We start from the raw sequence: 14,495 nt of genomic DNA, 5'->3' as shown, positions 1-14,495 counted from the left end.
CAGCAAGCAGCTACGGCTAACTGGTTTAGAGCTACAGCTACAACTGCACTGCAGCAAACTTGTATAGAGCTACAACTGCAGCAAACTGACACAAAGCTACAAATGAAGCAAGCGGCTATAGCTAGCGTGTATAGAGCAACAACTCCAGCAAGCGGCTATAGCTAGCGTGTATAGAGCAACAACTCCAGCAAGCGGCTATAGCTAGCTTGTATAGAGCTACAACTGCAGCAAGCAGCTACAGCTAACTGGTTTAGAGCTACAGCTACAACTGCACTGCAGCAAACTTGTATAGAGCTACAACTGCAGCAAACTGACACAAAGCTACAAATGAAGCAAGCGGCTATAGCTAGCGTGTATAGAGCAACAACTCCAGCAAGCGGCTATAGCTAGCTTGTATAGAGCTACAACTGCAGCAAACCGACACAAAGCTACAAATGAAGCAAGCGGCTATAGCTAGCGTGTATAGAGCTACAACTCCAGCAAGCAGCAACGGCTAACTGGTATAGAGTTACAACTGCTCTGCAGCAAACAGCTACTAAAAAATAACTTATATAGAGTTAACAGTATGTAGTACAGCTAACTTATATAGAGCTAGAACTGCAGCAAATTGGCGTAGAGCAACCACTGCAGCGAGCAGCTATAGCTAAAGAGCTATAACTGCAGTTAACTTATACAACTACAGCAACATTTTCAGCACAATGATATGGAATTAGAAGTACTGTACATACAGGGTGATTGATATAAGTGTGCCAGCCATTTTATTCGAAAACTATAAGAGATATCAAAAAAAGTTAAATGGTAAGTGCCTTGGATTTTTTTGTTTAAAAAATTGTAGTCAAGTAAAAAAATTTATTTTAGCCGTCATTTTTCCAATATGGCCGCCAACTTTGATTTTTCTTATGGAACACCCTGTATTTTATGATGTATTCTGGTAGAAAATGTGATTTTAAGACGATTTTATTCTTGTGATTTTTTTCATAAACCTAACCGTTTCATAGATTATAATGGTTTAAGTTGTGAAATTTTGAATGGTTTTCGAACGAAACAGCTGGCATGCTTGCTGAGGCCTTTATCGAAACTCTTTCTCATGCAGAAATTTCAAAACTTTAACCATTATTATCTTTGAAACGGTTAGGTTTATGAAAAAAATCACAAGAATAAAATCGTCTTAAAATTACTTATTCTTAAGAAAAATTACTTGTTCCGTAAGAAAAATCAAAGTTAGCGACCATATTGGAAAAATGGCGGCTAAAATATTTTTTTTGACTTGACTAAAATTTTTTAAATAAAAAATCCAAGGCACTTACTATTTAACTTTTTTTGATATCTCTTATAGTTTTCGAATAAAACGGCTGGCACACTTATATCAATCACCCTGTATAGCCGCAGCTAATATAGAGCTTAAGTAACATCAACTGCGTCAAACAAAATATATTCATGTCTTTTAAGGTCAGGCAGGAGTAATAAATAATCAAACAAAATTAAATACAAAAGATAGTGGCAGCACTATTTAATAACTACATTATTATGAATGCAGCACACACACATTTCAAAGCGTTGCAAACAATTATTGAAGAAATATCGCCTGCCTTACAGTACATAGAACTGCATCTCGTAGAGCTAAAACTATAGTTTGCTCAAATAACAAATGCCATCGGAGATGGGACCTACATGCTGCCAATGCTAAGGTTTTATATTCATTTGCCACAAGCAGGCCCCCATCTCCCACAGCCTTCGATATTTGAACAAACTAACTGGTGATGAAAATATACTTCAACAATAATCTTTGTTGGCATTTGATTTCTGGCCTATGAATCGTAGATAAGGCTCGTTTGAGACGTTTCAAGTAATATTCTGACAAGAGTAGGTATGATTAGTTGTACGCTTATTGAGACAGCTCTGATATTGAATCCCAGTACGCTAGATGTTCGTGTATATCGGATACGCCGAACAGTGAACGGTGGCGGGTGAAAGGGAAGGGAGAAGGGCCTCTCACTGAACCGCTCAAACAATCTCTGATATATAGACCAAGACCCGTGATTGTGTGGCTACAGTCACGTCAGCGGATGAGAATGGCAAACTATAGTCTGCGCGATGTAACTTGTCACCTTGGCTGCAGAATGTAAGTTTGGCAACATCGATGGCTGTCGAACATCTGTCTGGGAATGGCGAACTATAGTCGGCGCGATGTAAGTTGTCACCTTGGCTGTAGAATGTAAGTTTGACAACGTCGCTGGCTGTCGAACATGTGTCTGGGAATGGCAAACTATAGTCGGTGCTATGTAACACACATGCTATGTCACATTGGGTCACAGAAAACATACTACTATAAAAAAAGTATGTTTTTTGTGATTGGGTGTACAATAAACGTTTGGCAACGTCCCACATTGTTAAACATCTGTCTGCCCAATTTTGAAAAAGGAATGTTAGTTAAAATTATCATTACTGATTGGCAAAGTGTAAAATTGATCATAGATTAGAGACGATTTTTAATGGCGAGAACCACGGGGGTGTCCTGTAAATAGACTAAAATGAATATGTCAGACGAAATAATTTATTACGATAGGCACGCTTACAGCTTGAGAATCTACAGATGAATTCCGAAAAAAATTGATGTAGTTGTGGCAGTTAAGACGGTGACACACTATCGATCTTTTCCCCGAACAAGACCCCGAACCGAGCAGGGAGAAGGGAGAAGGGAGGTCGAAGGGAGGATGTTCGATAGTGTGTCACGGGTCCGTACACCGATCAAGACGCCGAACAAGACATCAGGCCGAGCAGGGAGACGAGCGCTCTGGAGGCGGTTTTTTGGCGAAAGATCAAAGAAAAGATCGGTCCGATGTACGGTCCGATGTACGATAGTGTGTCACGGTACATTTTTGCCCCGTACATCGTCGCGAGCGCCGCCCCGAGCGGCCGCCTGCGCTAGCATTGATAGTTCCGCGCTCTCACTCGCACCCACTCTCTATCTCTCTCCAAACTTCCTTTTGCCGCGCTCGGTAGAATTCGTCTGGTCTTGGTCATGTTCGGGGAAATGTTCGGAGTAAAATTTTGCTGATATTTATCTCCCTTCTCCCTTCTCCCTGCTCGGTTCGGGGTCTTGATCGGGGAAAAGATCGATAGTGTGTCACCGCCTTTAAAGGTACGACTCTCCACGTCTTGAGGCGTAGGTTCTGCCGTTTTTTATCCATACTCCACGACTCTCAATCCTACAGAAATTCATTCTTTATACGTTATCCGGTATAGGAAATCCCTTGCCGTTTCGAATCGTACCGATACATCGCTAACAATCACACAGCACAAAGGGGCGGGGGAGGATGTGGCAGATAGATGACACTGAAAACCCCAGCGACCTATGCTGCTATACTGTTATCACCAGAACAAGAGATATCGGGACATATGGGGCTTCACCACGACACAGGGACCAGCTGTCGCACAATCTGGCAACACCGCGCCGCAGCGACGACGTGGCAACGCCGCGCCGATGCAGGGGCCAAACAAAGAGCGAAGCGCCCCCCACAGCCCAAAGCCCAACCCTCTGTAAAAAACCCGGTAACGGGAACTCATCAGTCGGCAAAAACTCCAGACAACTTTCTTGCAGCTTTTCTCCTCTTCCCTGATTGCCGGGGAAATAAGCTCAACGCTCAACTTCCACGGCGCGGAGTGAACATAACAAATTGGATGGGCAAATTGTAAGAATAATCGAGATAAAAGGTTTCATCGTCGAGTGCTAAAATAAACCATACTGCAAAAAGTAAAAATAATCTGGAAAAGGTGAGGAACGAAAGCTATGGAGGTATGTAATAAATCACGATTATGTATTTTCTTATGTATGATGATGATGTATTTCGCCCATGCTGTTTTCTGGAAAAATATAAAAAAAACTCCTAGAAAATAGACAAGATGGCCAACTCCACTTCTTACCAATGCACGCACTAATATGTATATAAACAGTTCTTCAGATTCATACACTGAACTGGTGATAGCATACACAGCTGTTCCACGTCACTATGTAGGTACTGTAATTACTTTTCCTTTCAGTGGTCAACATGTTTGGCTGCAGACGTCAGTGAGAGTTGCCACGACCGCAGCTACAAGCGACAAACTTGTTACGGACAAACTCTCGTATCAAACAAAAATATCCTGTTATCCTAAAGGCGATGTTATATAAGGCGATGAGAATAATTGAAGGACGCCTCAACAACTTAACCTTTATTTGAACAGAAAAAACACAACCTATTTCCTTACACTGTGAAAGAAGACAAGAAAATAATTCGATGTAAAGGAAAATTTGAAGTGGAATCACACGTCAATCTTAAACTTAACGAGGCAAACATACGAATTGCATCAGCAATTCTATTTGGTAAACAAAACATGAATATGTCCATTCTAGCCTAAAGAGAGTAATAGAAAAGGTATAGGATTGTTCAGTTAAAAATTTTACTTTTGCCGACATTCCGTGTGAACTATTATAGGTATAGTCAAATATTTCTACTCCGACGAGACACAACAAGAGAGGAGCGCAAGCATGAACAGTGAAATATTGAAGAGACGAGCGGTGTAGGGTGTAGGGTGGAAGGTGGGAGGACTTTGCTATCTTATTCCCCGACTAACATGAAGGTGGAATACAGAGAAGCAATTCCGATCTGACAGCGGACTGCTCGGAATATACGAACTGTTTGACTGGCACGGATGGATCACCGACTCAGATACAGCTTTATCCGAGCCTCCCTTTCCCTCCTATCAGACCTTGTGTATTCGTAATTCTTTGTCAGTTGGGAAATAAATATTGCAAACGATATGCCACTACTGCACTTTTTGCAGGGTTTATATTTTCTACCTAGATGACTGGCGTATGGCTGTGTTAACTACTTTTATGTTTACATAACACGCTTGACGTGTGCAGTAGCTGCTGCTTGCTTCCCTGGGAGAGTCAAGGTTGAAAAACTCAACCCACACCGCAGAGTGTTGCAATTTGTAAACGTATCTCCTCTCCCAGCGGGCCCCCGGCGGCGAGGTCTCGCCAGATGGCTTACCATCTTTCACAGGACAAAGTATACCTCGCCAGTGGCTTACAGGCATCTCAAGAACACAAAAACAGTTCATATAATTCAAATTGCTATCACAATTTTATCCAAAGAGATAGCATACAATCTCACTAAGTCCTTCGCAGCACACTGTACGGCTCGCACAAAAGGTGAGATAATCGCTTAACACGTGGTCAGGAAAACCAAAAAACATCATAAGGTACTTCTTATATCAGATATCCAAGCAATATTCGAACAAATAAAAATCTCCCTACACAGAGACTTTGCCTTGTCAAACTGTCCTAACACACCAAACGTAAAGGAATTCTCCGCATGGTATGAAGAAGCTACATGTACAAAATTTCATTGTCTTCTATCACACTACGTAAAGGTCATGTAGGAGACAATACTAAAGGCAGCGGGTCAACCCAATTGGCGAGGCTCTTAACAGCAAGCCACTACTAAAAGGTCCATTAACGCCTAATTGCACCTCTCCAAGTGCAGCGCACTCAACAAGGACTGTTGATGCACTCAGAGTTGCCTTGGTTAATATCGGACTAAATTTACGACAGGGATATTTTAGATTCACTCTACGTTAACTATTTACTTTTCATTTGGCGACGACGAGAACTGATACTTAAAAATATAAGGGAGATGTTAATGTTACACCTTATAAGTAATTTTATTATGAAATAAAGCTCAAAGATAAATCCACTACACAAGTGAATTTAGAGATGTCTTTGGAACCACTGAAAACTTTATCGTATTTAAAATCATAGGCATATAATTTCAGAAAATCATAGTTTGCTCTTGAAGAATACGGAATTACAACGACTGATAACTCGTACTGTACTATTCAACTACTGATGCTAAACCAACACTCATGGCATAGCAAAGCAATAAAGACAAAGCCAAATGAGACAGCAACAGAAGGGTCAAAGACTAGATTTTCTATGGTTTTAGGACTGTCGAAGAAGAAAGAAGCCTGGACTACTGTTGGACTGAGGGCCCGATACAAGGGCACTAATGGGCCAGTGCTGACTGATTGCCTACCTCTCGACCCTAGAGGTCGTCAGAACAGAAATGCAGGTAGACGATAGACATTCACACGACCCAGGCCCTACAAGGGGCAAACGAGTTTAGAAGATTACCTCACAAATAATGGTCATAAGTGAGATTACACGCTGGTCTTGAGGTGATGATACGATTTCAATTACGCGAAGATGTTCATTGTCTTCGGCCAAAAAACAAGACAGCAAAAAATTGAGTCATCTGTAATATTTTTTTTAAGCAGGTTGATTACTTTATTATTGAACATATCTTCATTGAAATTGGTGTCAGAATTGTTCATTGATTGATAATGATTTCTTAAGCACATTTATTACAATGAAGATTGTTTTGTCAACATGACGGAAATGTTCTCGCTTCTTCAAAACTGTTAATAGGTTAACTCTATGAAGTCAACATCAATATTGGTTAACAATGCCGTTGACAAGCAAATATCGGCACACACAATGTTCGTTGAGGTGTGCTTTTTTAGAGACAAAATATAGGGTATCATATCCGTCCTTACCGTATGCCAAAAACTAAAATTGTACGCACTATCGTAAAGGTTATCCTAAAACTCGTATCCATTGTCCAATTTGTCAGTTAAGCACGAGAGACCATACCTAATTGGAGCACTTTACACATAACGCTCTTCAACGTACAGTACTCAACGCTATTGCATTAGGACACACAAAGGATGTGTGAGCTAAAGCGATACTTCAGAGAGTGCATGGATGTAAAACTAATTGGACCATGTTAAATAGTGGAATAGTGAGTTGTTAAATGCATATTACTTATTAGGGAGGACAAAACACGCAGACTACTCTTGAAAACGGATGCACATACAGATAACCTAAATGTCTTGATAATTCGTCAAAAAGTTATGTTTATAATTGTTCAAGATTTACTAATAGCATACTCAGGGAATCATTACCCAAATTATTCCTGGACAGCTATGATTCCTTCAATTTAAAGATTCCTTATAGCGAGGCTTTAATGTCAACAAATAACAGAAACATCTACAAGATAAATCATACAGTTTGAGTCAGATTAAAACAAGCTTTCACACACTCATGCATTTCGCCTACACCAACACAAAGTGTTGGCCTTGTTGGATTTATGGAGTTAGTCACTGGACTATTGTATCCTACGAATTTCGGCGCAAGGTCTCCGACACGCACAGCCTACTTTACAATCACAGTTTGAGTTCCCAATAATGTAAATAGACAAATAATGTGTCGGGAAAGAAACGTAGATTTTTCCCTCCAGTACCGGTGGAGCCGGTAGGCACAATAGCATGACCCAAGCCTGCGCGGGAACCCGTCGAACCATGGTTCCGTGTAGGCCTTCCCGCCACGCCGCGCAGCGACTTTCAAAGTCCCATAGAACAATGCTGTCAGATCATCTCCCAACAAGCGAGGATTCCCATAGAGGTTCGTGGGATCGCTAAGTAAGCGTTAACAGTGTACACATTAACACTTCTGAGCAAGTGTAGAACCGAGGCCATTTCAAGACAAATGGTAAATTAAATCCGTTTCAACTATTTGTCTCAAGAGAGGTGAAGATAGAAACTCATTGAAGAAGGGATTCGGAAGTATCAAGATCAAGAAGATTCAGCAAGTTGTATATTGGAATTGAATTGGTGTAAAAATAAAAGAATGTGCCGTGCAATGCCTTTCGAAGTTCGTTTCTACAAGACAAAGGATTACATTTCCAGATCAATCAAAAGGACTCAAAATGTTCCTAACTTTTCGTTTCTTGAATTCCTGATCAACGAAGGAATACTCTTCCAACTTTAATTTATAAACCTCGAATGAAAGAAGCAATAGTCTGACTACGAAATCCACATTACAGAATAATGGGATGAAAAAGGGGATACATACAATCGTTAACAAAGCCCATCTTTCACAATATTGTAAACTATACGGATGAAAGAATCTCGACCTTCTCTCGCAGATGATGGAATGCATCTCTATGTTGTCTACGGACTAATCTCCGGTGGACAGAACAAGAGCGCATAAACAAAGGAGGCACGATGGGTGGAGCCGACAGCAGAAGAGAGGGGGATCCAAGGTCGACTGAGAGCAACGAACGTGAGTCGTGGAGCTTGATTTTCAAGATCAGCCCGCGAGAGAAGGCATCTTACGTAAACCAGCTGCAGATTTAAATAGAAAGTCGTTTCCAGCGTCGAGTTCAAGGCCAGTGACGCTCACACGCGCACGGACGCCGGTGACGTCACTTCCAGTTCCGCTCAGTCATCGCGCACCCTCTTAGCAATCTCCTTGGTTCAGCGTTCGCCACTTTAGTGCATGAGCAGAGGGGAGAAAAGGGGGCATTTCACTTGAGGTTGGTGAAAAGGATTCACCATAATTAGAATTCTTGTCATAACTTAATACACATTTCCAAGTGCTCCAAATGAATTATTAAAACGGCACAGTATTGATCATTAATGTAAACTCTGTGTCTTCAAATTTCATTAAAAAAGTCACTCATAGTGAAGTTTTTAAAATCCAAAATTCCAATTCAACATTCAAGTAATGCAAACGTGACAGGATGAAACGAATGAGATCTAGAGCTAAATAATTTCCACATTTTCATTCATCAGAGTCAAACTTTTTACAGGGTTGTGCGCCAATGGTTGTAGGGTATCTATTGTATCATAAATACTATTCAAAAGATTAAGAAGTCCATTACATCGACTATCGTCTCCAGACTATATATGGACTCTCTAACGCTCTTTATCACAGAGTCAAGACTTAACTGCCGAAGGTTATCAGCTCTTCCGCCAGGACGTTATCACTGACACAAAATATAGCTGAGAAAAATTGGATCACTATTTCTTAACTGCCATATGGGTATCCTTCATTTTGTTACGAAGTTAGTGGGGTTTTATGCCAAACCATAACTTTTTTTAGATACTTACTTTAATTTAATCCCCGCTTTTCATCAGGTGAATACTCAACTTAAAGAAGTAGGTAACAAGCCAAATTTCGTAAAACCTACTCGTCAATAGGCCCTCAGGGTCCTAGAACTTTTTCGATTGAAGAAAGTGGGTACTTTGAATTATAGCAGCGCCCTAATACGTATTTAGTATTGCGGTCGCGAAAGCGGTAGGAGAAGATGCCCTTTACGGCCAAAATGTCTATCTGAAAAGCTCGATTATTCCAATTAGAAAACGTCTCAATAGCACACAATTTACTGTGTATGACCTTGTAGCGATCTCATGATTCCATGTAGCAAATCTGCCGAGGATCTTGTGAGAAGTAAGAGGCAAAACCGCTGAAGCTGAGGCAACCTCTGCTCAAGGCCAACGATGATTGCAAGGTCCTAGCGTCAGACATCGCCAACCTGTCATCACATCAGTCCAGTTGTCACGGAACAATCTTCATGTTTGATCGACGTTGGAGATATCTCAACATTACGTCAAGTCAAGATTTTATCAGGGAAACGGTAGCGATTTAGAGGAAGGAAGAATTGGAGAGGACTATAGAACATGGTGACCACGATCTTGGTCAGTGTGAAAAAGAATATTGAGAAAGAGGGTGCCACGGTGACGAAACTCCTATGCTCCAGGAGTCGCAAGGTATGAAGAAGTACATATACAGGAGCCTTCAACGAACGTTTCGGGATGAGGTATTGCATTCCTAACATGTTGTGGTAGATAGATGATTTCTAGCCCCAACCAATTTTAGGTTCTTTGCGAAGGAAATAAGTGTGGGACATTTTTATTGGTCTTCATCAATGACCCTCTGGTCACATACAACATCCAAGGAACTACACAACAGTAAACGCGTTTGAGTAGCGCTATGCAAGATTCAATTGACTTTCACGTGTTTAAACTCTTTAACTGACTTTAATCTCCTTAACTGGACCGTAACGAAGGGTAGGCTAATGCAAATTTCTATAATTTAGCAATGTTAAATTGTATTTTGAAGTGAATATGGCGTTCGTTAGCTGATATGAAGTGTCATAAATGTATTTTAGATTAAACGCAAGGGCGGCTGTAAACCCGAATTCTGTGGTTTATGCAAGTGATTACTACTTGTCTGATATAGACGAGAGATAAGTTTCATCATCTAAACATGAGAACATGGAAGAACAGCGCTAACATGGCCATTAAAACGCGCTAATCGCCAACAAAGATCAAATGATTATCACCCATTAACCCTAAAGAAGAGCAGAGGGCAACGCACGCATTTGTCAAGGGGCGAACTGTCGATTGGGAATAATGCGTAGACACAGCACAGTACGCCCGTGCCTGTATAAATCATCGCCCGGCGGGCATAAAACAAAACGGCGGAGAGAGGGAGAGAGACAAAAACATCCCCAGTCAACAAAGAACACAGGGCCAGCAGCAAGCAGCACACGCCCAGAACAAAGAGTGGCCAAACAGATGAGTTAAAACAAACAAGGTCCTCTAGCCTGGCTGACGATGTGTTCAAAACTTGTGAATTAGATCAAACGCATGCAGAAATACGCTTTGAATGACGGGCATTGCATATAAATCATTAGAAGTAGCAGACGAACTTTCAATATGGGCCTAATCGGTCTTTTAAGAGCAATGATGTTATTATATACTTATCTATCGAACGTGGATCGCGTATTTAAGGAAAAAATATGTCCCCGCCATGGTCTCCTTTACCCTCCAACCAGATATTTCCAACTTGGGCTAAACTTTAATGTTCGCCTCCAAATACTTGGTTGCAGATTTGGTCAAGGATTCTCCAGAAACACCAGTAATGCAAACTGACCGAACAAAACATCTGCGACAGCCACTGGACAACTCTTCTTCACTCTTCATTCAGTGCTATCCGTTCTAACTTTGACCTCCACCTGGTTAACCAAGAAGTTGTTGGTTCTACCGATAATTTATCTAAATACGGCAACCAAATTAATTTATTAGGTTGAAAGTAAAAATGCTTCTAAAATTTGAAATCTGCCTAACAGTCTTGATCACCGACACAAACTGACTAAACAAAATGTCCAGGAGAACTACTGGACAACCCTTGCTCGCACGGAGTTTAGGAGTGTCTTTGCCAATCTTGAACGCCAATCAGGTTGCCGAAGTTGGGACAGGGAATACCAATGCATGGTTTAAAATCGTCAAAGCAAATGAACTTGGTGTCAGCAGTGCTTCAAACTCTAAATTTCACTACACAACAGTTGCTGATTATCAAAATCTCGGTCAACGCAATAGTAGAATTTCGCTTGGCCAAGGGTAGACTATAGCATTGAACATTACGTCACAATAGAGAATTGCAACGTCACAAGTTCCAACCCCTCTGACGGTGGCAATGACCCGGTATGATCCAGGTGTCAGTACAGCTCAGTAGCAGCTGTTGCGATATGGTAATGGCTCACTCGCCTACAGTAACTGAGGCCATCTGGCGTGAACAACGAGCATACACGTCACACGTACGCAACTCGTGCATACGCGGCAACAGCGCGTTGACAATCATCATACTTATATTTGTTGGCCTAGATATATCTGTAAACTACGTAACCTTGATCAATATTATAGAAATATTAAAATTCGTGTCAGCCGGTCTCATATTTTTCATAGTAAAATATGGCACTTTCCGATGGTTAACTGCGTAAAATATATTTTAATATAGGCTAACAAATTTTATAATTTGAAAAAAAGGAATTAGATCCAATAAAGAAGCTCTCAATAAAGAAACTGTTTTAGTGCAATAATCATTAATGGGACCAAGTAATGCGTTTCTGTTTATTGCTTTATGACAAGATAACAATGATCTAACACTATAAAGCTTATTCCTCAATTATAGGCCTAGTTGTATGTTGTATTACAATAAATAAATAAGCACTACTGCTATAAACAAGTAATAAACTCATATCACCCACATTTCATTACACATCGTTAAAAATAATGCCTTTATCATTTTAATGACAACCAAGCTAATAAAAACTACATAAAAAAGTTTCTGTATATTAAAGACCTATTTAGGTTGGGGAAATCGTTTGGAATATGAAATTATGAGTCGTTAAATTTAGGTTACACCTTTCATGTAGGATTATAAAAATATAATTCCGATGACATTTTTGGTAATTCTAATTGAAAGGACGTATCTAAATAAACAAAAGAGTCGTACTCGTTGATCACTCGTCGTACTCGTGCTAATTGATCATCTCTAAAATATTATGTTTACAACAGTACAGTATTGAAGTGTCGACACTCTAAAGTGTTGGGGAAAATAATATAAAATACTACTACAGAACATTGTGTACTTTAAAAAACAATAGCAGATATTGCAATTAACATATAAATTGTGGTTAAACTTATCTACTAGGCCTAACTTAATATTTTACACACTAAAAATAGTAAAACACCAATTAACCGTAAAGCGGACAGCACTAGAAGGGTCGTAGCACTACACGAAACACTGATACTTACGGGATCACAAAAGAGAGCACTGGGGACTGGGGTGGCACAAAAGCACAAGAAACGGAAAGCACGGTGTTGGGTGGCACTAGATGACTTTACCTTGTTTCCATAGCGGTAGCGAACAGGTGGAGACGAACCAAAGACACGACTGGAGGGTAAAGAGTCCAAACGCCGAACACATGCGGGGGGTAGGCGGGCCACCAGAGGGAAGACGAGTCAGTAGCGAGCCACACCAAGGCAGCGGGCATTGCTCGCACCGCAACAACTCGTCGACTGAGTGCGACTAGCGGCCGAGTCACCCCCACCACCTACCACCGCCTCCCACCACCGCGCCACCTGCACGTCGACCAATAGCGCGCCAGACATGGCCGCACCGGCCCTTTGTTTACAGAATCTTCACGTTTGGAACGTCTCCAGAGTGACTCAATGTGGATGCATTTCCTGTCCGTGTGGTAGCGGTTGTGTGGACTACAACTTCGGAGGAATGTCATGTACAGTAACTTGTGTTTTGGTGTGGAAAGGGCCGAGGGTGTAAAGCGGTTCCATGAAAGGACTGAGGATTAAAAACAACTCCAATTCAGTTATACTAATAGTCATTTACGATTGTGGTGTTTAGAGACTTATGATGGTGTAACAGCGCGTTGTGAAGGCGATGTTTACTATAATACTAAGAAATCGTGTATGAGTTTGTCAATTGTTAACATACATTAATAAATCATGAAAGTAAAAATTAAGTAATTTCCCCTTGCAATAAGTGCTATATCTAAATAAATAAATGCAAAAAGAACCTTTTTAGGAGGACAATTAAGCAAAATTAAATTATAAAAATTGGAACGTGCTATCTTCATCCTGCGTGTCCTACAATTGCAAAAACGTTCAACTCACTTTCAAGCCGATCCAGGTCAAAGAGATCGACAAAGGCCAAAATAGGCAAGCCCATTCCAGCAGCCTCCACTGTACAGTTTCGGGTAAACTGGAGCGTTGCTAAACGTCCGATAATGGCGGGCCTAACCTTAACACCAAACCGCAAGGCTGCGAGCGGCGAGCCCGGCTGTCGGTGACAGGCCCATAGGCCCTACGAGCCCCCAAATGTCAAGGCATTCCATTGTTTATCGAAAGTACATTATTACGACACGGGTGCTCGCTTTCACACCGCCCTGTGACTATTGTAGCGCCGTTACAATAGTGAAAGGCGGTTGACTTATTAGCAGTGGCCTCCGACACTGTGGCTTGCCAATTATTCCATTATCTATCTGCCATTGTGCCTGTGATCCCACTATTTGTCGTGTGTTTTCAAGTGCGCCAACAACCGTTGCGTACGACATGGTTTCGGAGTGTTCGTTGTTGTAATACGATTTTGTCAATCGCTAGGCTAAATAAAAATGTTGGCGAAGGAAATACAATTTATTTTGTTGAATATCAACAAATTACTGGCTAAATTGAAAACAGGTGTGGATGTTGAGTAGACTTTGTACAGCAACAACAAACTTACATGTTCTCCAAAGATTATGGAGAGCTAGCAGACTGACGTACGATTACGTGCATGAGAAAAGTGTAATAATGAAGAACTTCATTAACTTTAGTTTAGCATGAAAGTACAGAAAACACTACCAAAAAGCGAAGTGTCATGTGCAAAACCATGTATCGATCCAGAATTGTACAGAAAATTATTCACTTTTAACTCAATCACAAGAAAGTTGTCATTAAAATTACGCCAAATTTGGTAAAATATGACCTTTTTCAAAGACGTTAACGAAAATTAGTTAAACTCTTGCCAAACTCAAGTCTTGGCAATGAAATAACAAGATATAATTCGCAGTAATTTTAAGATGCGCGTATTCGTTTTGTCACAAACAAACCATTTCAACACTCGATTGGAGTTTACGAACTTTTCCCACAACAAGTTCTACAACAAAGATCAACGAGGAAAGGATTATGCGATACAAGAACCCACTTACTATTCCAACATGTAATTAGTATACTTCCCTTTCCTACTCCTTTCTTGGTACAGCAAT

At 40.8% G+C, this 14,495-nt stretch overlaps 1 protein-coding gene across 5 annotated transcripts in view; it reads right to left on the bottom strand.

Annotated features, from left to right (window-relative positions):
• The window catches only part of LOC128988723 (protein gustavus), a 222,694-nt gene that overhangs the window by 53,436 nt on the left and 154,763 nt on the right, over nt 1–14,495 (bottom strand). For 2 of the 5 annotated variants that reach the window (XM_054410309.1, XM_054410310.1), the window contains exon 1: nt 12,490–12,610. The exons of 2 other annotated variants lie outside the window; for them this stretch is intronic. Coding sequence is in view for 1 of the 3 variants with exons in the window: in XM_054410307.1 (XP_054266282.1) it covers nt 12,580–12,728 (149 nt within the window). In the remaining 2 variants the exon portion in view is untranslated. Of the gene's footprint in view, nt 1–12,489; nt 12,767–14,495 lie in introns of those variants that run through there. One more of the 5 variants, XM_054410307.1, reaches the window with a different exon arrangement.

The sequence above is a fragment of the Macrosteles quadrilineatus genome, unplaced genomic scaffold, assembly GCF_028750875.1.
Source record: "Macrosteles quadrilineatus isolate MER2022 unplaced genomic scaffold, UCM_ALF_1.0 Scaffold_3__2_contigs__length_128488019, whole genome shotgun sequence".
In the NCBI taxonomy this organism is placed as follows: domain Eukaryota; kingdom Metazoa; phylum Arthropoda; class Insecta; order Hemiptera; family Cicadellidae; genus Macrosteles; species Macrosteles quadrilineatus.
This window is presented reverse-complemented; position numbering and strand designations above follow the sequence as displayed.